Below are 24,532 nucleotides of genomic sequence, written 5' to 3'. Positions count from 1 at the left end.
GCAGATGACGCAGCTCTCAGTGATTGTCCAGTAAACACGCCCACACCAGTCCCCACCGCCTTCCTCATGCACCTCTGCAGAGGTCGAAAGCATCATTAGCCAATGACTCTAAGCTAAGGAAGGAACCTGACTGCCAAGAGACCTACATAATGGTATATTTCTCCTAACTCTGTTGGCTCTTGCAATTATATCTATGAAACAGATCTCCTTGCAAGTGAAAATTACATCCCGGTCATCTGCAAGACCCTTTTAAGCCTGTGGAATTGTAAAGGAGTCCTCAGGAAAGAGTTGTGAGAGAAAGTCAGATCCACTGGTGTTCAGAGAAATGGCTTTTGTTCTTTTCCTCTCTCCTAACTCCTGGAGCAAAACAGCAAGCAGACAGAGCAGCGACAGTCAGAGGAGGGTGACTCTTTTGGAGCAGAGGCGTTAAAAGATGACACACACTGACAGGTTCAGGAAATAGCGAATGCTCTTCCAATCAGCAGATGATTTCTGTGTGTTTGCCACGTAGGAGAGATTGCAAGTCATGCAGTATTTCAAAAACAGGTCACGACTACTCCATGTGTCATCTTCTAATGTGAAGGTCAAGAGCAAGGAGAAGGTGGGTGGAGGCAGAGAGGGGAAAAGCAAGGAGGCCCTGTGCAGGCAAATCAACCACATCTAGGCAGGTCTTGCTTCCTATTTTCTGACAGTGCCCAGGAAACCTGTGTAATTACTTGCTTTGTTGACATCTGAGGCTTTCACCTCACAGGTAACCAGCACTTCATTAACTCATAAGTCCTTTGTAACTTGTGAAAGTCACTTTTTCCCTGACTCAGTCAAGGCTTTCTTTTCTTCCCTTACTTGGTAATTTACTCAGTTTATTTCCAGTAATAAAAGGGCTGCAGGGAAGAGACCAGGGAGGAAAGCCAGAGGAGGAAGCCACACACAGTATTCTGGAGCCCAGAGTCCCCTGAAATGGACTTCACTGCTTAATTGAAAAGAATTCTAGAATACCGGAAACACTCACAATCAAATAGGAAAAAAAAAAAAAAAAAAAAAAGAATTAAAATTAAAAAATTCTGAAGCCAAATGGATTCAAAGGATTTTTGTCATTATTTGTCATTTGCTTTTCTCCGTTCCAAAGAGAGAGAGAGAGAGAGAAGTTTCCCCGTGAAACACACAGGTAAATGATTCGAGAATTTGAGTGCCTTTTTAAAATATGTAAATGCTTAATTTCCACTTTCCAACAAGAGCTTGTGTGAGGAAAGAATATATTTTTAGCACTCAAAATTAAGACAGAATACGCACTGATACGTGCACACTCACACATGTGCCTGCACGCACACACATTTGGTCAATTCACAACCCTTCAAAGAGAACTGTGCAGTTCTAATTAATGGTAAATTTTAAGCAAATAACTTGGTGAATATGAGCCCAACATATTTTCTCTGGTTTCAGGAAGAAAAAAAAACTATATGGTATATGCAAACATGCTAAATGTTTTTAAAAACCTCTATCCTTCCTGTCCAGGGACATCCAGTCATTCTGTTAGGGCTGTGACAATGGCAGGTGTGAGCACACATAATCACACTGAGAATCTGCTGACTGATTATTGTTGACATTCCCTAGTTTGATCTGATTCATCACTTGCACAGGAGCCAAGAGACAGTAAAAGGGCAGGAGGCTGTACTGGGAGGAGAGAGACAAAACCTCAACCTAAGTTGGGATAAGGATCCTTTTCTAGTAATTGTCCTATTCTTGTAAGGATTCACTCTGTCCCAAGACAGGCAATGGAGGCTTAGTTATTTGTGTCCTAGATCTGGAGGCTTCTCCCAAAATGGAAAAGATAAGTTAAGTGAGAGTGTATAGAGAGGTTATTGGTGATCAGAGGCTTGGCTGGGCACAGAAGCAAGCTAAGTGGAGCCACTGGGGATGAAAGGTCTATTTAAACACACACACACACACACACACACACACACACACACACACACTCCTTAGCATTTCTCATCATATGAAATTTTTGAATAATTGGTCAATACACAAATGCACACTTTTTTCTAAAAAAAGAAAAGAAAAAATAAACCCAAGTAGATGATCTCTTGTCTAAAGTACATATATCTTGCTAGTCAGAAGCTACACCTTAATCCTAATATTTGGGAAATTATGTTGCCACAGTAAATAAATGGTTAGGAGTAAACCATTTGTAAAAAATCAAAGCACACACACAAATCATTCCAGACACTGTTTCTCGTTTTCTGACATATTATTGTACACAGTGCTGCTTTGGGCTCCAGCATTCTTATATCCTTTTGAACGGTCACCAGACTATTAATTTAAAAAGCCATGAGCTTTGTCTGCTCCTCTAATCACCATTACCTGTTTTCGTATTTTGGAAAAGGCAAAAAGACTAACCCTGACTTGGATGAGAATCATTTTTGGAATAGTGTTTGGTGGTTGCTCACATCTGGATTAAGTATAAAACGATAACATTATGATGATGAACGCCATAGAACCTCATCTGCATATAAATAGACCTAATCAGAAATGCAAATTGCAATCAGGAGAAATTTTTTAAGGATGTGATAGCTGTGTGATTGTGCAGATAAGGAAAGGTCAACACTTGTATTGTTCAAGTGGTTAAATGGCCCCCGGCCTGCCCAGAGCCTTCCTTTGAAAGAGACATTTGGAAGGTACAAATTACCTATCAATCTGCACCCTGGCCAGGAAGAAGTCCCCAATAGCTTCATTTTCCCAGGCTGGAGCCCTGAGCTGCCCATACATCATCCCGATTCCAATGAGAGACCAATAACAAAACCTGTACGAACCCTAATGAACACATAGAGTAGAAAATATACTTGCGTTTAAGTGCCTTCCAAACAGACATCTTTCAGCACAATTTCCCATTGAGACTGAAATTAAGGGGTGGAGAGTAGACATATGACTGATCTAACGTTTTTCTGATCTATCTCAGTGCTGGTCTGAGTGGATAGATCAATATGATACTCATTTTTTTCTTTTTTCTTTCTTTTTTTTTTTTTGCCCCCAAACTTTCCCAATACTAGGGAAGTATATAATTAAAAAGAAAACATCAGTATTTATACAGATTATTTAATCCAAAATTGCATTTGTAGTCTTCTTGTGCAAAGCACAAAATATGCACAACTCAGAAAAATAGGAGCGCTGAAAATATGCAATTGTTATAACACGATCCTATTATTCTTGAGGTATGTTATCTTTCAGGAACATCCTCACCCCACACACACACACCCCTTTTTTTGTTTTTTGGTCTTTTTCAAAAGGAAATATATTTTACAATCAGGCTTCCTCAGGTTTAGAGAGAAATTGCTTACGAACTCTATTATCCCTCTGACGGGACTCTTAAACAAGAAAACTAATGAGTCAAGAGCGCCATCTTGTGTCCTACCTTGGAATCTTAAAGAGTGTTTTCACAGGATGCATGTCAAAGAGGGGAGGGTCTCCATCCCCCAGTTCAATAGCTGTGATCCCCAAGGACCAGACGTCACAGCGAGCATCATAGGAAGAGTCATACTGCTGCTCACAAGCAATGACCTATCAGACAAAAGCAGGACACAACACATCAACCCCACTGCCACCTCAGATGTCCTAAAAAGGCCCTTCACCCATCTTTAGCCCCCTTCTCAGTTCCCTTGGCTACGATGATATTGAATTCCAGTGATAATAAGATGCGTGTATTCTAGGCCTTATTTGTGTGTGATTGATTTATCATCTGATATGTTTATTAACTTTTAAAAATATGTCTGTTCTGTTCAAAAAACATGCATTAAACCTTCTAAGTACCAGGAACAGTGCAAGGGGAGGCATGAGAGGGAATACCAACCACACTGTCCCCACCCTGCCTCCTTTAAGAAAGGTCTTTGTCTGCCTCCTCCATCTCATTACCAGCTACTGAATTCAACAACTGGGAACAGTTGTTCTCAAAGATGCTTGTCTACTGCACAAAATCCCCAAGAGTGTAAACCAATTGAGCAGAAAGATGTTAGAAAACTGATGCTGTTAACACAAAGAACCACCTCACCCCACCTCCATTCCTTTTGTCTAAGAACATCTGCCCCTCCTCAAACCCCAACAACTGGTTTGCATCATAGCAGCAGCTGCCACTTCAGTTATTGGCCTGACTGGGTGCAAAAGCAGCAAAACTAGAAAATGACCCTGGGCTTGTTGTTAGATTGAGGAGCATGAAACCCTGTAGAGAAATCTATTTCTATCAACTTTTTGAGTAAGGCAAAAAAAAAAAGCCCCTACATTCTGACTCTGCTAACTGTCATGATGGGGATGGGAGAAGACAGAGGTGGGCCAAAGAACATGGAGGGACTCGGTGCCCCTATTCCACCTGAAATCTGCCTCCCAGGATGGCTCATGGCGAAGGGCAGGTGGGAAACTTTGATATCTGATGATCCAAACACCTGCGAGGTAGACAAGTAACGCCAATGGTGCACACAGGGTCAGCGGAGTGATGGGACCACCCTCTCAGGCCATCCTAGTGTCTGTGGCTTTCAGCCTGAATGAGATGGGACAATTGGCTGTGGGGAGTGGAGGAGTAACCGCTGAATGAGATGGGACAATTGGCTGTGGGGAGTGGAGGAGTAACCAATCTGGCTTACATTTTAGCAGGATCACACTGGCTGCTGCGTTGAGGATGGATTCAAGTGGGGCATGCATGGAAGAAGCAAAACTCGTTTAAAATGCTACTACAGGGATCCAGATGAGAGAGAGTGAGACAGTAAGAAATAATCAGATTCTGGGTATAATTCTGACAGTAAAGCTAATGATTTGTTGAATGGGGCTTATAAGAAAGAGGAGTTGAGGATGACTGCAAACTTTTTGACCTGAATATCTGCTGAATAGGATTGGTACTTACTGAGGTGGAAAAGACATTAGGAGAAGCAAGCTTGGGGTAAAAAGCTGAGTTCCGTTTAGGACTCATAAAGTCTCAGATGCCTGGGAGACTTCCAAATGGAAGAGTTGATTTTAGCCTGGTAAGACTCATACTGGACTTCTCACCTAGAAAATTGTAAGATAAGTGCTATAGTCTGAATGTTTCCCCCAAAATTCATGCGTTGGAAACTTAATCCCCAATGCAACAGTGATTGGAGTGGGGCCTTTTGGGAGGTGTTTAGATCATGAGGGCTCTGTACTTAGAAATGGTTTAATGCGACCATAAAAAGGACTTGCGGGAGTGGGTTTCTTTCTTCTGCCTTCTGCCATGTGAAGACAGAGTAAGAAAACCCACACTAGATGCTGGCACCGTAACTTTGGACTTCCCAGCCTCCAGAATAGTGAGAGAATAAATTTCTCTCACTATTTATAGTGACTAGGTAATTTATATAGACTATAATTTACATAGTGACTAGGTAATTTACATAGACTATAATTTATAAATTACCTAGTCTTGGGCATTATCTTACAGCAGCACAACATGGACTAAGACAATAAGAAATGTGTTATTTTAAGCCACTGAACAGGTGCAGTATTGTGATGGCAGTGACAGAGAGCCAGTACACCTGCTCTCTTCCAGACCTAGTTCATTGGACTTGCAAGGCCTAGCAAAATGCACCAGCCGTCTTGTCCTAGACCTTGTGCTTTTGCTCCCACAATTGCCCTCTGCCCTTCTCTCCTGGTTTCTGAACTGGAGAATGTTTTTCTGTACACCCACGTCCTTGTCCTGGCCCCAGCCACATGGTTTGAGTAGAATATTCTCTCATAGAATATCCTGTCATTCTTTTAACACATTATTTTCAGATGTATGTTCAAACTGGAGTTCAATAATTCCAATTTCAGATCCAGAGGCCATTTCGTTGCCCCTGAAGACCTCACTTTCTCACCCCAATCAGGAGAGAAACTACATTATTTTTAAAGATCTCTAGAGAAGGCTATTCAACACCTTCCCTTTCAGAAATGACATTTTCAAAAGTGTGGGACGAACATAATTTTAGACCTATCAATCAGCAAATAGTTCACTGTTTTTATTCACGACATGAGAGGCCCTGTGAGGGAAAGAGAAATAAGACTCTGTCCTCCCCCAAAAGGAGATGTGGCCAATTGAAATATAAAGTGAACCTATGATAATTAAACGACAAGTCATGACAGCTATAAATGTCCTAAGACAATGTGTACTAACATGTGCAATGGAGGATATGGGCCCCAAGTGCTTTGGATATTGGAGGGAGACCACTGCTGACTGAGAAGACCATGAGCAGTGTCCGTACCCAGTCTACAGCTTCTGGGGAGAAACTCAAATCAACTTCCAGTCATCTGGGATGGGACACAGAAGGCAATTCCAAGAACACATCCAAACGTGAGAGTGGAGATATCCTAACATTTCTCAAGTGTCGCCATAAAATATGCAAAACATCTATCTGGTTTCAACTTCTCTTCACAGACACTATCTTCAGCTCAGTCTAATTAATAAGAAAGCATCTCTTGGGCAAAATTTCCTTCCAAAACTCAGTTCACCATGTGACAAAGACATTTTTAAGATGAGCCTTCAAAAGGCGTTTATAGAAAATTACATGAAGGAAATAATTCACAAATAATTATTGAGTCCTGTGAGCCAGGCATGCGACTAGGCCCTGGGGAGGGAGAGTCAAACATGCACTTAAAATCTTCACAATAATTATGTGAAATAGCTGCTGTTATCACCTTTTGTAGATGTGGAAACTGAGGCATAGCAGAGTTAAACAGCTCAGCCAAAGTTACGCAGCTGGTAATTGTCAGGGTGAGAATTTGAACCCAAGCTTGGAGAAGGACAAGTAACAACTCATTGCCACATGACAAGTGTTATCTATAATAAAGGCTGTATTCGGCTTAAATTATCAACTGCTGTGCTAAATATTTTAACCAAACTAAGCAGATTTTTTGAGGTTTTGTCACCTAAACTCTATCTTCTCAGAGGGCCTCTCTTAGGATTGCCCCTTTATGTGGGTTGCACGTGTGACGGGATTTAAAGAAGCACCCTAAAAGGATGCATCCCACCTGAAGGTGAACACATCCTAGAATTGGATTCCCTATCCATCGAACACCAGTCTGCAACTATTTCCTTAGAATAAAAAAGTAATTTTACTCTCTTTAGCTCAGCATTTTCCTTGTGACTGGGTAAAATAAAGCTGAGTTAAGGATGGTTCGATGGTCAAATGGTCCTTGGTTTTCTTGCCCCCAGGAGAAGGCAACCTCGCAAGAACCCTCTGAATCAGTTGTTTCAATGCTCCACTAAGACAGGACAGTGGCAATGACAAGTAAGTGCATTGCCTTGCGACCAGGCTTTCCAGATTCTGTAAGTCATATTAAAGGGGTGGAAAGAAATAGGATGAGAGGCTGAGACAGGCCCAGGACTCCAAACACCTCATCCTCACACACCCCCACCGCTACCACTCCAAGGAGGAAACATGCCCAAGGTGAGTATACTCTACTTCACCTCAAGCCTTTGCTTCTGTCATAAAAATGTGAGTGGTGTTGGTAGCAGTGGGATATGGAGGACAGATGAGGCGTGAGAGAGAGTTCTAGGAAGACTTGCAGGACTTGGAGAATGATTTAATAGGGGAGGGAAGGAAGAGGGACACGTCAAGGAAGATTGACATTTCGATCCAGGGTGACCAGGAGAATAAAGGTGCCATTTATAAAAGTAGGGAAGTCAGGAGGAGAATTAGTTTACCAGCCAGGATAACAAGTTCAAATTGGGTCTGAGCTCTACCCCTAACCAGGTGTAAACAAATCACTTATGCTCTCAGGACCTCTCTTGATCTATAAAATGGCAGGAGGGAATGAATGATCTTGGCCAATCCTTCCAATCTAATATTCTATGCTTTAATGATTTCCAAATAAGCGATCTTGGGGTAGTACCTCAAACTAAGAGGCTAACACCCCCATGCAAATTAGCGAGAGAGAACCATAGATTATACTGGGGTGTGAGCAGGATGACTGGAACCTTCAGGGGATTTTGTCGCCAATATTTTGTAGAAGGTTTCAAGGTCCATGAAAAGATGCTGGTTGCTGTGATAATGCCTCCATTAAGGAACATGAGCTTCAGTAACAGAGCAATTGTTTGGGTGCTGATTAATGGAGCATGTCCAGGTTCCTACCTTGAAATGTGAACTTATGGCTTTTCTGGTACACGTAGACTACACTGCTGCTTATTTTAGGAAGAAGAAAAACATTAGTGCTGGGGTTACTAGCAATACCTATGCACTGACAGCCTTAGTGCCTAATGCCAATAGCTATTTTACCCAGAGGCAGGCTTGAGCTTCCCAAATGTCGTCGTTACCACCTTTTTCCTTTCTGGAAGGAACTGAAGACAAGAAACAAGTTTGTACGAACAGTTTAACTCAATTGGTCTTGGGAGAAAAGTCCAGCAGTCAGCTTTCTTTGATTGCTGAGACAGTTCTCCTTAGCCTGAAGAGCTCCAGACTCCTCAAATCCACCCCAAGTCCCTCCCTCTTGCCCCACAGAAGGAACACCTCGTCCTCTCTCCTGCAGGAGCTGATGGGGTGAAACCACGCTCATGCTTGATAACACAACTGCCTTGACACATTTCCTCTCATCCGTCCTTGGGCGTGATCAGCTGAGTTCTGCCAGCACTGGGGAATGGCAGCGCAGCGGCAGCAGCTCTTGGGTCGTGGAGAGACTTGCACCTCTGGGTGATAGGAGAAAATCCCAGAGCCCAGCACATTCGTCTTGGTTTTGCCACCCCCTCACTGGGTTATTTTGGCAAAATATTTAATCTCTCTACATCACTTCTTCCCACACAAACTGAGCAATCCCTTTCTCGTGGGCCTTATCTGAAGTACTCCTTAAGAAAACACTGGTTATTCAGCTTTTTCTATGGCACCTAAATGTTAATAGTAGATATCATTGGGTCATTGATGTATGGATAATATTTTACTTGCTAACTTCTTGAAGACTTTTTGCATTTTCTAAAATGTCTGTGGAGGCATAAATGATTTCTATAATAAAAAGGATTAAGTTTTTTGTTTTTTAGTTTAGTTTAGTTTTGTTTTGAAAGTGTAATTAAGTATTGAAAAGTTTGCCTTAACTTTCAAGGGTATGTTTCCTCATTCAAGGGTAATTGTTGACTGTTGAAATTCTTTATTGGTAAGTTGGCAGGTTAAAGGTGGTGCCTTGGTTATAAAACCAGGTTCCCATAAGACTAACACAAGAAGAATGAAAGAAATTCCCTTCCCAACTATATCCCTTTCTCTTGCAAGCACAAGGCTTGGGTATTACTCTCAGTTTCTCGGGGCACCATGATCCATGAAATGTCCCATGATCATAGTTTCATTTCAGTCTATACCAAGAGTAAGGATTACTAATAAGGGTCCCAGGATAGGGGAGATCCACCCTCTGCCTCTTGCGGAAGGATGTGGGCTAGAAGAACCTGAGAGAACAGCCTCTCCTCATCTCAAGGTCTTCATTACCTGAAAAGAATATCTGTATTATACTGGATATAAAGGGGATAAAAACAGTCAACATATGAGCTCTTGGATACAGAAAACCTAAATTTCTCCAACAAGATATTTAACTTAAACCATTTATCAAATTATATATCAAAGAGCTGCTGAGCTGAAATCTCTTTTAATAATGTGATTTTAACCAATGTTTTCAAGCAAGTAACATTATAGTAAGTTTTGCTCTCATAAAAAAAAATTTTACCAAACTTAAAAAAAAAAGGTATTATTCAGACTATTTTATTTTCCACTAAAACTTTTAGTGGAATTTTAAAATGTCTCTAAAAATGTAATTAGGTTTGCCTTCTGTGTTCTGATATCTCACCTTACTAGAATCAATTGTGCAATAAAAAATTATAACCAAAGGTCGAGATTAAAATTTCATTCAAGTACACGGGGAAAATGCTGTTATCTCGAGAGCTAAATTCAGCTAAATAAAAGGGAAGGCAAATAGACCTAAAGCTATTAATCCTTGGCTGACCTTGAGCTCCAAAATGCAGGCAACAGATTAGCAAATAAGATTGGCTGAGAGGTAGGAAGGCAAATAGGACTTTTAATTTTGCTTACTCAATTCATGCAGCATAATTGACAAATGTTATTGATCATAAAGATTTCTAAACTAGAACTTCTCTAGAATCAGAAATTGCAATTATAAATATTCCAGTGGCAAATTCTCTTCATTAGTTTTAAACACACAAACATCTTAAAGTGTTTCAAGCTGAGACTCTAAATAAACAAATGAGCTCTGTTCCCTAGGATAGACTATAATTTCAAGGGAGGATATATTTAAGATTTACTTGAGTGTTTTTTGCAAAAGGGATATGGACTAGATGATCTGGAATTGATTTTTTTTTTTTTTTCTTTTTTAGGTTCTTTCATAAAACTCAAACTAAGGCTAAGATTGAATCTATATTTTGTAATTGCCAGAAATAATTTAAATTAGACGGTTTATATGAACTTTAGAAAGGTCTCTAACTAAAATGTGATGTACTACAAGTCTTTTCCCAGGATTATAATATTCAGCTTAGGCCTTTAGAGAAATAAAACCAGGTTCTTGAGAGAAATAAAAACACACAGTGCACATTTGAACAGCACGAACTTCCTGCCACAGCTAGTGGAGGGCAGAGGGGAACCTCTTCTGGGTTTGGGACCAGCACACACCACTGGTTTTTGCACCTAGATTCCCCAAAGCCCTGGAAACATGTCGCTTATCCTTGTGTGTGTGTAGTAAGCCCCCTTCTCAGACTCAGGACCGATGTCCACAGAACTCCCTGTGAAAAGTAAGCCAGCACGCCCAGACTTCGTATGTGTCCCAGCACTCACAAAGCTCCTGAAGAAGCACCTTTGCTGGGAGGCCCACTGCAATCCCACCGCCCTCCTCCGCTCCAGCACCTTCCCCACACGCACATGGACACCGACAGGACCTGGGACGCACTCACTCAACCCCTTATTTTACAGAAGAGAAAACCAAGGGCCCGAGGGGGGCATGAGTTTTTCTTGTCCGAAGCCACACAGCTGGCTTCATGACCAAACCAGGAGCAAACTCCATGGTTCCCCACTATCCTCCCCAGTGAGGCCTCTGCTGGGAATTCGTATAACACGGAGAGAGGATGCTGGGCCGCTACTGCCAAAGAGCTTGTGCATTCGGGAAGCCACAGCCACAGCAACCTCCAGCTCCGGGCACAGAGCTCGTGCTGGCAGCAGGAAGTGGTGGCTTGCCTGCCGCCGCTCGCTTCCCCGTCCCCTCACTCTCCCCTCATTGCCACCCCTTGCTCCATCAGAATGCAGGCTACAGACAGCGAGGAGAGGCCCCACAAGTCAGTCCATTTTGCAGCTTGTTAGGTCAAGAATTGCTACCCCAGATCAGGAAACGGACCCAGAAAGGCTGAGAAACTTGCCCAGGGCACACGGCTGGGGGGCTTCGGAACAGAAGTGCGAGCACGCAGTAAGGAACTAGGGAGGAAAAAATGTTTTTCTCCTCCATGAGGCATCTGAAAACGAGGAGGGGAAGTAGATCAAACCGAATATCTGAACAGCCCGCCTGGGCATACCTCTTCATCTGCCAGTAGTCTCTGATTTCTGTGCTCAGCTGGCTGATATCACCATGCAAATCGGGATGCCCTTGGGAATATCACATTTTCCTGAGAGTGACTTCGTTTAACTTTCTAAAACTAAAAAAGGTACAGAAAATTCCTGGGACATACCAGAGCATGGTAAACACTAGCCCCTCCACCTCCACCTGCTCCTGCTTCATTCCACCCCGAGGCCACTCCAGTGTCCCGTTCCTAATGTTGACTGCTCGCCTCCCTGTGCTTTCTTCTCCCAGCCCAGTGGCCATCAGGCAAGAGAGCATGAATTCCCTGTCATGGGCTGAGCCTCTGTCCCTCGGACAGGGCAGTGGAGGCATTATTGATGGGATGGCAGCCACTGGGTAGTTTGGGACTCAGAGAAAGCTGAGGCCAACCCTGACATTCCTTCAGCCAACATTTCTGCCCCTGCGATAACAGAATCAGTTCTCTCTCTTTGGTGGATGACGACAGGAAAACAGTAGATGCCTTCACCCTCCTCACCTCCCCAGAGACAGGTGGGAGGACAGCCTAAAAAGTTCAAAATTCTCGTGGAGGCTGTTCCTTTTGACACTTCTTGCTCAGTACTGAGTGGAGGGGATGTGAGGCCTTTGCTCTGGGCGTCACTTGCTTCTGCACATCTGGAACCTGAAGCCCTCAGATGGGGTCCTATACTTAGACACACCAGGAGGAGGTTGACATGTCACCACCACCTCCAGGCCAGCCCCCCACCTCCACACTGACATTTGGCATATGACTCAACTTCCCTGCAGAGCTCCAGCTGCAGGAGCTGCTGCTGGATCCGAGGTGGAAAGCCAGGGCTGCACCCAGTCATTTCTCCTTTCACCCACCAAGGCCCTGAGCACCCAGGTTGTGCCTCAGGGCCACGGAAGGCAGAACCACTCCTCAAATGTAGGGAGGTCAGCCCCAAAATAGAAAGGAGGGAATCTCTCTGTTTCATAGAGGTTCACACAAGATGCCAGGGGGGTGAGGGGGAGACCAGGGAACAGCAAAAGGCTACAGAATCTCAGAGATGAATGTTTCTAGGGAAGGCCAATGATCTAAAGTCCTAAACCTCTCATTTGTATCCCCTGAGCTCCTAAAGTCTGTATTCCTGATAGTAATATGACTGGTAGATGGGGTCCCAAGAATCCCCAGTCTTTTAATAGAGCCAGGCAAAATGGACCCTAGAGTCCACATGGTCATTGCCAGTGCACCCTTACTGAGCTTGGTGGCATCTCACACTCTTCATCTGTGGAACACCAGATCCATGGAAAATGAGAGCTGGAAGAGGTTCTTCCCCCTAAAAACCACACATGTTCTCTGTAAAATAGAAGGGACCTTGGAGGCCAAGACTACCTAAGCCAATCTCTCCTTTTTACAGAGGAGAACAAGTTAGGTACTGGCGGGGGGCGGGGGCCACAGTATATACCACCATTTTTTAAAGCACTTACTGTGCTGGGTACTGCCTAAAATGCTTTCAGAACATTATTTAGTTTTGTCTATTGAGGCAGATTTTTTCCCTCCCCATTTTACCCCTTTTAACTTCTCCCCATTTTACTAATCAGAAATAGTAACTCGCCTGAGGTTAGTGGTTAAGTGGGTAAGCAGGTATCTATGATTTGCTTCCAGATCTGACTCCAAAATTTTTGTTCTTAATTTTTTTACCCAAACTGAAAGCTATATTAAAATAACTGAACCATAATCATTTTTTCAAAAATGAGTGGCAGAGTTAAGACTAGAATTCAAATCTCCTAAATTCAATCCTGAAGAATTTTGTCATTTTATTTTTCCAGGTCCTTCCTTTGGGCATTAATTAATTACATTGGCTTCTAGTGTTGTGTTGAAATAGTGCATGTTCCTCAGCATACTAGGAAAAATAGTTCCTATCTAAAATAATTTAAAAATTGAAAGAAAAAACAAGATTCACATCTTATCTGGTTCACTGGTGGTCACTACTAAATGGCTTGTTGTAGTGTAGTAGTTAAGAGTGAGGATTTTGGAGCCAAATACCTAGGTTCAAATTCTGGTGGCACCACCTAAGAACTTGCCCAGGGACAAGAACGGTTACCTTTTGTGATTTATTTACTTTAAAACATTGGGGTTGTGGTAAGAATTATAAGTGAGTTAATACATACAAAGCACATAGTGCCTGGCACATAGTAAGCACTCAATAAATGCTGACTCTTATTTGGGAACCAAAACCATTAGCTAGGGCTTAAGGAACAAAATGGTAATAATGACAATAATAATACAAGTATTTCAGCTCTGTAGTATTTTATGGCTTTCTCAGCCCTTCAGCACAAAATACCTCATTTGTCATCTCTAGTCTTAGCAATGCCAAAGGAAATAGCATTGTCATATCATTTAGCTGGAAACGGCATAATTAATGAAGGCAAGATTGGTTGCAAAAAGCCCGTGATATTTCTGCAATGGTGTAAGCTGGTTGTTATGGCAACTGTCCCCTGCCAACGACCCTTTGCCAGGCAAAGAGAGGCCCATTTTTGGAGCCATCACAGCACATCTGTTTCTCTGCTCAGCTGATTAGCTCTTGTTTGCAACAACCAGCAGATGGAAGGAAAAAGGGAAAAAATTCTAAAAAGAAACAAATGTTTATTTTATCCACAAGTTTCTAATACAGAAACAGACCTTTAGCTGTTTTAGGGACATGTTTTAGGGATCCTTAATACATGGGCTGCTTCTTGCATTGGTGGGATTGCAAAATATAGTCAACCTGTAAATTATAGGAGATAGGACCTTTGTGTGCATCTTTTATGTATCTCACTCACCAATTTCAGAGTATCCTCCCACCATATCTCTTCGTGTCTTTACGGTATGAGCTGTCTCAATTAGCTGGCACACATTTTCCACACTGAACACCCCATATGAATGTACTGGAAAGTGAAAGAGTACAAGTATCCTCTCCCTGCCTTGGTTTCTTCATCTGTAAAATGGGGCTTACATTCTGATGCTTTCTGTAAAGCCAGACCACTTTAATACTTACCAGGAGGAATTTGGGCACAATACCTCCTACACCTCTTTAAGCCTTACTTTCCTCAGTGGTAAAATGGAGAAAATACTACTATTGAGAGCTGTTGTGAGAATGAAATAAAATAATGTGTTAAAAAGCACCTATCAAAGTTCTGGTGTATTAGTCAATCCTCAGTAAGTAAAAGTTTCCTTCCTGTTATACACTTACTTAAAAAGCATGATATTAAAAATATCTGGCAATCAGCTGACATGTGGCACTGGCCATTGGAAGGAAGATCAGCTGGAGCTGACCCAGGAGGCTCCCGGCTTGCTAGACAGACCTTACCTCCTGTAGGTGCTGGATCATTAGGTCACGGGTGTCCAGGGAAAAAAGGAGCTCTAAAGGAGCTCTTGACAGCAGCCATGTACCACCCAGAATGGCAATATCTTAATGTTTTAACCACCATAATGGCCACACCAGTGCACACCGGCTAAATATAAGGCATTATTTTAACATATCATTAATGACGTTAATAATAACGTCAATAAAAACAGATGTCCTCAATGAAAACAGGAATGACAACTTTGGTTCCTTTTGTGGGATTTCAGTCATTTACAAACATTCAGTTTAATTCTTCCCTATACATGATGGTGGGAAATGTAGATGAAGTATCAACTATCCCTAACCCCTTGCTATCACTATTAATAAACATTAATTAGGCTGGTATTCCTTTTTGCTATAGACCAGGATATTACCTGGCATGTTTCTGATATACATATTAGCTGAGCAATACCAATATTGAAAGTGAGCATGGGTTATATTGGAAATCCCTTAGTTCAATGAGTCACAAAATATGGATTCTAGTCACCATTACCCACCCACCCATACTGTGTCCACAAGCACTTGACCTGGCAGAGCCTTAGATTCATCATCTATGCAATGTAATCATGCTTCATTGGCATCCTCATAGGAGGTGTAAGTATTCAAAAAGTAATGTTTGTAAAAATTCTATGCAAATGTGGAATACCATTATTCATATTACTTGTTATAAGAAATTGTCGTCAGGGGCTGGCCCCGTGGCTCACTCGGGAGAGTGCAGCGCTGGTAGCACCGAGGCCGTGGGTTCGGATCCTATATAGGGATGGCTGGTGCACTCACTGGCTGAGTGTGGTGCAGACCACACTGTGCTGAGGGTTGCGATCCCCTTACTGGTAAAAAAAAAAAAAAAAAAAAAAATTGTCATCAGAAGACAGTGAAGGGGAAAAGAGAAAATAAACATGGCTAATAGGAACTTTTTTTTTTTTAAGTGCCTAAGATACAAGCTAAAGTCACAGGCCAGAAGACCAGAGAGGTTTAATCCTGTAAACAGAAGGTGGAGGGAAGTCATGATAACTGGGCCATACATCTCAGGAGATAAGAACAACAAAAAATGCTGGGCCAGAAAGTGCGTAGGACAGAACAAAAGTCTGAAGGTGTTGGGGGCCTACACAGGAAGGCAATTTGGTATTGGTATGCTGGCTACGTCCAGACAGAACCACGTTTGCTTCAAACACCCAAGGCTGAGAGAGAGAACTGTGTGTGTGTGTGTGTGTGTGTGTGTGTGTGTGTGTGTGTGTGTGTGTGTGTGTGTGTGTGTGGCTGAGAGACAGCTGTGTGTGTGTGTGCGTGTGTGTATGTGTGTTTGAGAGAGCAGTGTATGTGTGCATGTGTGTAGAGGCAAAGCTGAGCTCTCTCAGCTAGCACCTGTAACATGTAGCCCTGCAGGTTCCATATGGCTGGCTGATTACCTTGGAAACTTGAATGATTTACTACAAAGGAAGAATGTAAAACATTTAGGGGGTTGTTATGGGTTGAATTGTGTCCTCAAAAAAAATTAAACCTCAGGACCTCAGAATGTGAACTTATTTGAAAATAGTGTTGTTGCAGATTAATTAGTTAAGATAGGTCATATTGGAGTAGAGTGTGCCCCTAATCCATTGTTACTGGCGTCCTTATAAGAAAATGGCCACTTGAAGACAGATACCCACAGGCCGACCGCCATGGGACTACAAAGATGGAGACTGGAATTGTGTAGCTACAAGCCAAGGAACACCAAGGACTGGAGCAAACTTGCAGTAGCCAGGAAAAGACAAGGGAAGAGGCTCCCCAGAGAAAGCGTGGCCCTGCTTGACACATTGGTTTTGGATTTCCAGCCTTCAGAGATGTTAGATAATAAATTTATGTTGTTCTAAGCCATCCAGTTTTTACCACTTGATTACTGCAGACCCAGGAAATGAATACAGGGGTAGACAAGGCTTCAACCCTAGGGCAGGACGAGAACCCACTTAACCTTTCTGGCTGGCTTCAAGAGCAGCCCCACGGGAGTAAAGGCAGGCTTCTGTTTGATTGTACCACGGATGCTTTCATTGGTGGCTCCTGGGATGCTGGAGCCACTGTTGCCCCACAGGTATTCACAGGCAGTTGTCATAACCACCCCCAAGTCAGCCCCCGAACAATGAAGCCACGCAGCTTGCAGCAGTCGTAGTCAGGGAGATTTGAGAGTCTGGGTTTTTGATGATGTTATTGAGCTGCTGAATCAACAAAACAAACTCTGGCACCACCTACCTCTCCTGTTGTTATATGAGAAACTTAATTTCTTATTATTTAAATTATTTTGCTAATGGTCATCTATTAAATACATAGTTTCTATGTTGAACTCTTATCTTTCCCTGTAGTCACTGTATGCTACTGACATATTTAGTTTATAAAAAATTGTGTTGATCTTGACTTTTAGATTAACGTTTTTACAATGCCAGGCAATTTATTTCCCCAGTAGTATTGTTTCAAAGTACTATCACACTAAGAGCACCCCACAGAATTTTTTTTCCTACATTGCTAAGTTGATGCCACTATTTGTCTACCAGTATTTGTCAATTTCAACAGCGTCCAAATGAGGCAGTGAGAGAAAATGAGCGGAGAGCACTGACAATACGACAGCCAGTTCTTGCTGCGGCTTCGAGCTGCCCCAGTGAACTGTGTGTCTTGACTGCTTGTCAATATTTGATTGTGGTATGGTCACATTCCATTAGCTACCTGGTTTGTAGTATAGCCTATTTGAATTGAATATTGTGGCTACTCAACTGTGTGAAATAAAAATGGAAATTAAAATGCGGAAAGGATAATTTGGTTCAATTTCTCAAAAATAAAATAGGATCAAGGATCTTTCAGATGCATTTTAAACATAAACGCACAGGTCGTCCACAATGGTTTTATTCCACTTGCATTGGTATTGTAGGCATTGTTGTCATATTTAATCTAAACACCACTTACTCACACAAGCAGAAGAGAAAGTATATTAAGATAAATATTCTATGCCGGCCAAAATATGAAGACAATGTTAATTTGAACCATTACCGATCATACTTTCAAAGATTGCTCTTGACCCAAAGCATTGCTCACAGTGCAGTGTGAGTGTTTGCTGAATTGAACTGACGAACGGGAAGGTTGTTCCTGTGGGCATTCCTTTGGAGAGTTGTGGAGTGAAAAGAGGCTTTGTTGGAAAAAGTAATTCTGTAGTTGGAAAATAAAAATATGAGGATGGTGCAGGCCTGAGTCCTGAGAACTGCAGCCTGGGTCCTGGAGCATCCTGGATATGAGAACATACCCTGAGAGAATCCTACACGGAGCAATCAGACACGTGCTCCTGAAAAGTGCTGTCAAGGCCTCCACACCATAACTGCCTACTCCTCAACTCATCCACTGCAGCAGCCGGGAGGTGGCACTGGCTTTTCTCTGCTGGGAAGGGAACCAGTCCCAGGCAATCTGGGCAACAGAAGCTCACCATAGACCACTAAACTTCCCTCTGTAGAAACACTCCACACATTTCACTCAACCCAACTGAAGATGAAAAGTCACAAACACCTCATAATAATTGTACAAGGCCAAGGCTTCTTTTGATTACATTTTGTGATTCTGAGAATACCAGTTTGCTGTGGATTAGAACAGGAACATCATTTTCCATGTTGTGTCCCCCCCCCCCGCCTCCAGAATGTGAGTTGAGTGACCTCAGCTACACTTTGAGAACAGATCAATCAAAACCTACAGAAAAATTATCTAATTCCAATAGTTGTGAGGCCTTCCTCAAACTGCCCTCCAAAATCATCTTATCCCTTTGGCTTTTTTAACAATGCATTCATTCACCCAACATATATTTTTTGAGCACCTACTCTGTATCATGCATTCTGCTGAAAGCTGGGCATCCCAATTCCCTGCCAGAGCTTAGTGTCCAGTTGGCAGACCTGCCTGTCAACAGTTACAATGTAGTGGTGATAGCACACCAATGGAGGGTGTAAGCCTGCAGTGGAAACATAGGGTTATCAACGTCCACCAGGGATTAGGAAAGATTTCCTAGGGGAGCTAGCATTTGAGCCAATACTCAAATATTAAGAAGGAATTTTCCAGAGCTCTGGGGGCCATTCCAGTTGATGTAACAGTACACCAAGGATTTAAAGGAATGATATATCAGTAGGGGTTTGGAGAGTTACCTGTTGTTCACTACTGCTAGTGCATTAAGAACAAGTGAATTGGGAAAAGTAATCCAGAATGAGGCTGGACAGATGGGGCTGGAATATGAAGGGCTTTGTTCACCATCCAGAGGAGTTTTGACTTTATCTTGCAGTGTTTCTCAAAGTAGAGTTCACAAGGTGCCTATGAAAACTTCCTATGTTTTTGGTTTTGTTTTAATGATAATTATACTATTATTAATAATATTAATAAGAGGAAGAGTACTAAAACCATATTCCAGATCATCTGGATGACCATTTTCACAGTGTCAGTGCCCATGTCATGTTTACTATTGAGTTGGCACCAAGCAGAGATGTAACCATTGGAGGTCAGAGGAGATGCTGTTTGAACAGAGATCATGCTAGCTGAAATAAAGTAGTAGGAGAACTGAGTCACCACATGGTAAGTGGTAGTAGGTACGGCAGACTCAAAATAACCCATGCAATTGTGCTCTGAAACAAATGACATTTGTTCGTCCTATTTAAGTTAAAGCTGCTTGCTTGAATGTTTCTGGCTTCACTGTTTTTTCATAATATGTTTTCTCCTTTTGATTTTGTAGTTTTATAAATATAAGTGGCAAGAAGTTTGTACCTAGTTTCATATTTTTAAAAACCTATTTAAAAATCACTTAAGATTTAAGTAGACACGGGAATCTGTAGGGTTTTTCTTTTTCTTTACAATGGGTCTATCCATTACCCAAGTATGAAAGAGAGGGCTATAGCCAATGGGGAGCCATTGAAGAACTTTGAGCAGAGATTGATGTGAACCGATTACTTTGCTAGCAGACCACCTTGGCAGTCACAGAGAAGGACCACTATGAGGACAGACTAGAGATGGGAAGACATCCAAGGAGGTGTTGCCTGAGTCCTCTTCTTAAAAGAACCCTTTACTTAATCCCAGAGAGCTGCTCTCAGGCCACAGCCAGGGTACTGCGGATTTAAAAGCTGACTTGACAAGCAGAACTGTACTAGTGTTTCAAGGCGTGCCTTACCTAGCTGGAAAGTTCCCCAAATTTCCAAATGCATCATTTTCCAAAGTTCGGTGATGAAGCCAGAACTAAATTAGGACCAAATCCCATGTTTTGCTATAGAGAGCCAATAAAGTACACAAGAGAAGTTGCTACATACCCGGTAACAAAAACAACCAGGGCCCCTACATGTAGTTCTGCAGGCCAGTTGAGGCTGAAATCTGACTCTTCACCAATCTGTGTGTCACTGGGGCTACACCAACTAGGGAAGATGACTTTTTAAAATTCATACAAAGGCTGGATAAATTTGCCAAGCCATGACCCTTGGAGAGGGCTGCATCTTGGAGGAGTCACCTTTTTCTAATTGCATGAAGGTACCCTATGGACTACTTGTGACTTAATCCTGTTTTTCTGAGATTAGGTCTCATTAGCATCACTCACTAAACTACATCTCTTACCATTTAATGAGGATAAAGCATTTTCTTACCCATTTTTATGCCCTTTATGCCAAGGCACTCAACAAGTGCAAAGAAGTAGATGTTCCCTGCTTACCTCGGGGGCCATCCAGAATGGGGTGCCAACTGATGTGTTTCTCCGTAGCCGTGTACTGGTAAGTTGAGCTGAGACACCTAGAAAAGGGTAGCAGAATTCAGTAATGAGAAGAGGATGGTGCTAGATCAGGAGTTGGAGAATTTTTTCCTTATAGGGCCAGATAGTAAATATTTTAGGCTTTGTAAGCCGTATGATCTCTGTCACAACTACTCTACTCTGCTGTCACAGTGCAAAAGCAGCCATAGAACACATATAAACAAATGAATGTGGCTGCAATCCAAAGAATCTTTATTTAAGGGTGCTGAAATTTGAATTTAATATAACTTTCACATGTCACAAAATATTCTTTTGGGTTTTTTCCAATCATTAAAAAATGTAAAAACTATTCCTAGGTCATGGGCCATATGAAAATAGGGAGTGGGTCATACTTAGCCCACAAGCTGTAGTTTGCCAATCCCTATGCTGGAGTGTTTACCATTCTATCTAAATCATTAGACTTTTTTTCTAGTGAACATTTCTGTCCCAACTGCTGCAAATTTAGAATCAAAAGAAAAATGTCAACAACTAGGATCAACCCAAAGTATCTCCCTGTTATATTTCCAAATTATTTCAGGTGATTTCTTTCTTAATAAGGTGTTTCATTTTATGGCGATAGAAGATTGGCATGTATTATCTATAACAGAGCATCAATGTAGATGTAAAAAGATTTCAGTGCCTTATCTTGCCTAGAAGCCTGGAAACCTAGCAAGAAAGCTACGTTTGTCAAATGGAAAAAGAAATTGCCTAATAATATTACTATCTAGGGTGCAATGTTGAGGACCTGAATTTTAATGTAATTCCAATGTCATTTAACCAGTTCTCCTCTTTATACCATGAGGGAATCAAGTGGAAGTGAAGTACACTGAATCAGGAGTCAGAAGACGTGCTTTCCATCCCAATTATACTTCTGACTCATTGTGTGACCACCTCACTTTTCAGCCTCAGTTTTCTCATCTTCAGACTGGGATAATGATAGCAGTCACACTTAACACAGAGGGTTCTTCTTAAGACCAGATAAGAGAACAAATGTGAAAATGACTTATAAATTGCAAAGCACTTTACAAAGGTGGGGTCTTCTTTTATACCAAGTGGAAGTCTAACATAGCCCTTAAGAGAATGATAAATGCTGCCACTACTGCCATTGATGACAGGAACTTAGAAACCCGAATACTGTGTGTTCATTAGTGAAGGACACACCCTTGAGAGACCAACAGGCACAGATTTGCCAAGGACCCAAGGGTTGATTTTGGGGGGAAGAGGGGGGGTGTTGTGTTAGCTGCTTGCTTTCTCTTTATTAGAAAGCCAAAGAGGGCTCTTTAAACTCTACTGACCAAGGGCAATTTCCCATTTTACCAAGCCCTCTGCTACAATTTTGGTAAAAACAACTACTGTATAACTTTCTGTTTTTAATTTTTAGGAATTTCTTTTGCAGCAAATAGAAGTTCAGGAACTTTCTACTGGAAAGATTAGGAACATTCCCCCTCATGCCGAATGGCAAACGTGGTGAGTGGGTAAATCAGTATTAACCCCCATTCTCATCCTTCTAGTCTATTTCCCTCACAACGTATTTACTGTTCCCAAGATCGTGTGGAAAACACGTCAGAGATGTTATATGCACACAATATTACTGGAGTCATATCTTTCCTTATATAGCGAGGGGAGAATAAGACTTGAACAAAGTGTCCCTCTGCTACTTTTCTTTGCTTCCTCTTTAGTAAATAGACCAAGGCACCTAATGCAACTTCATTATTTTTAAGTAATTTCTTCGAGCAATTAATTCATTGACATGTTTTTATACCAAATTATTTCTTACCAATATAAATGAATGCTCAAAATCATCAATCTTGTTTTTTACTCTTTATAATGATATTTTTTACTAATGACATTGAGAACATTTTGAAAAGTGTTTCTCTGTTTTTCTCATTATTTGTAACAATGACTCTGAAATACTAACTATTGTGGAACTCATTTAGAAGATTAAACCATTCAGTAACATAAAAAAGAAAACCAAGTAGTTTGCTGGTTTGTGAGTATCAACATATAAGTGTTGGAAGATATTTCATAGTCCTCTGGCCTTAGATGATACTGACCTGCATTTCCTCACCGTTTTCATTTCCTTCAGCCTCACATGTAGCAGCAATAATCACAATTTAAAGGGATGTTAGCTCTCAGGCCCAAAGGACTATTTTACCTTCTGCTCACTGGGAATAAGTATGCCTAAGGCTAGTGAAAGTCATTTGAAAGAGCAAACTGCTTTCTCCATTCATATGCAAAAGGAGAAATGACAAAATGTAAATTACAGACAATTGCCCTGAGATGTGAAATTCTCAACAGAAAGCCAAAAACTTTTTCTGTCAAGTTCTTCTTTTGAAACACTTTTATTTTTTTTCTTTAATAAAATTGCTTCTAAAGCTGAAAATAGATTAGAAAACAGCATCTCCTAGGGTGATCCATCTGGTAAACCCCCCACTCTCCAGGCTACATTTGACTGGAAAAGTCCCTCAGCCTATTTTGTAGCAAAACGGCCCAGTCCTCTGAGACTGCAATAAATTGTCCCCTTTGGCTAAACTGCACACATCAAGAAAACAAACGACAAGCAGTCATTACCAAAGTCAACGAGCTTAACTCCTCCTTCTGTTGTCAGAAGAATGTTATTCCCTTTCACATCACGGTGGATGATTCGGTTGTTATGCAAATGCTGGAGGCCCTGCGTGGCATCCCACCACCAAACAACAGGAAAGAGAAAGGGGAAATTTACATGCTTAGTTGAAAGCAATTACGCTACTATTAAAACAGCCAAGTCCACATTTAGCTATACTTTCCTGCTGTTAATAATCCTTGCACATTATAGGGCAGTCTCCCCATTGTTAATATGCAAAGAGGATCAAAGCAATGGACAAATTGTCCCCTCTGCTGTCATCCTCACCTTGACGGACATTCTTACCAAGAGGGCCCCATACAAGATGTATGAGATCATTTCTTCATCCAACTGCTGGCCACACCTCAGTAGACCTTTGACGAGCTCAGTGACCGAGCCCCCATTACACAGCTGCCAGAAGAGGTGCCGGACAGAGAGAGAGAGCAGGAGAAAGAAAAGAAAAATAAATTAAGAAGAAAAGCCCACTGATCACTGACTCAATATAGTAAAGTAAATTTGCAGATCACAAAACTCCAGCTTGGAATAATTAGACCTCAAATTTTCATTACCCAGTCAAATCTAGTTCTTTGTGTGTATGTGTGTATTCCTTATTCAAAGTGACAATTTATGAGTAAAAGTACACATCCAAAAACCTGACTTTTTAATTGCCAAGGGAAATATAAAATCAGAAGTTATTATTTAGAAATTTGTAAGAAAAAGCATGTAAGTAATCATGGTGATTTACTGGATATTTTTCACTTTTTGTGAATATTGTCTTTTTTTTTTTTTTTCAAATGTGCATTTTGAATATAAGAAAGGACCTGAAAAGGCAAAATGGATGCCCTTGATACCTGAGAGGGAATCAATTTCAGTGATTTCAAACCTTCCTGCCTCCAGTGCTGGTACCGCTGGCATCAGAAGCCCAACCAGCAGCTGTTTCTAGAGTTGCCATTGCAGGTAAAGTTTATAAATGAAGTTGCATCATGTGTGCATTTTTCACCTTCTCATATTCAACTTTAGGCTTTCAGCAACTTGTTGCCCTTCTTTTTTTCTTTCTGTAATTAGAAGTACTGTAAGATTATATTTTTCATATTTGCTCTTGTTAGATATTGTACATTACTAAAATTTCAGTACATAAACCAGGTATATATACTTTCTCAGAAACTTAAGAGTTTTCAAAGATAATTTTTACTAACTACAAAGTCAATGTGCAGGTCTGAGTTCTTAACTGTTTTGAGCAGGGCATGTAAATATCCTGAAATTATAGGCAGCATGTTGTATATGCATCTTGCATTT

At 41.5% G+C, this 24,532-nt stretch overlaps 1 protein-coding gene across 1 annotated transcript in view; it reads right to left on the bottom strand.

Annotated features, from left to right (window-relative positions):
• The window catches only part of MYO3B (myosin IIIB), a 386,192-nt gene that overhangs the window by 342,051 nt on the left and 19,609 nt on the right, over positions 1–24,532 (bottom strand). Inside the window, exons 5-8 of the mRNA XM_063085773.1 lie at positions 23,543–23,647; positions 23,206–23,305; positions 20,560–20,636; positions 3,407–3,552 (exon numbers count right to left, since the gene is read on the bottom strand). Of these exons, the coding sequence (XP_062941843.1) occupies positions 3,407–3,552; positions 20,560–20,636; positions 23,206–23,305; positions 23,543–23,647 (428 nt within the window). The remainder of the gene's footprint in view (positions 1–3,406; positions 3,553–20,559; positions 20,637–23,205; positions 23,306–23,542; positions 23,648–24,532) is intronic.

The sequence above is a fragment of the Cynocephalus volans genome, chromosome 1, assembly GCF_027409185.1.
Source record: "Cynocephalus volans isolate mCynVol1 chromosome 1, mCynVol1.pri, whole genome shotgun sequence".
NCBI lineage: Eukaryota > Metazoa > Chordata > Mammalia > Dermoptera > Cynocephalidae > Cynocephalus > Cynocephalus volans.
The sequence above is the reverse complement of the archived record's forward strand: the minus strand, read 5'-3'. Positions and strand labels throughout refer to the sequence as shown.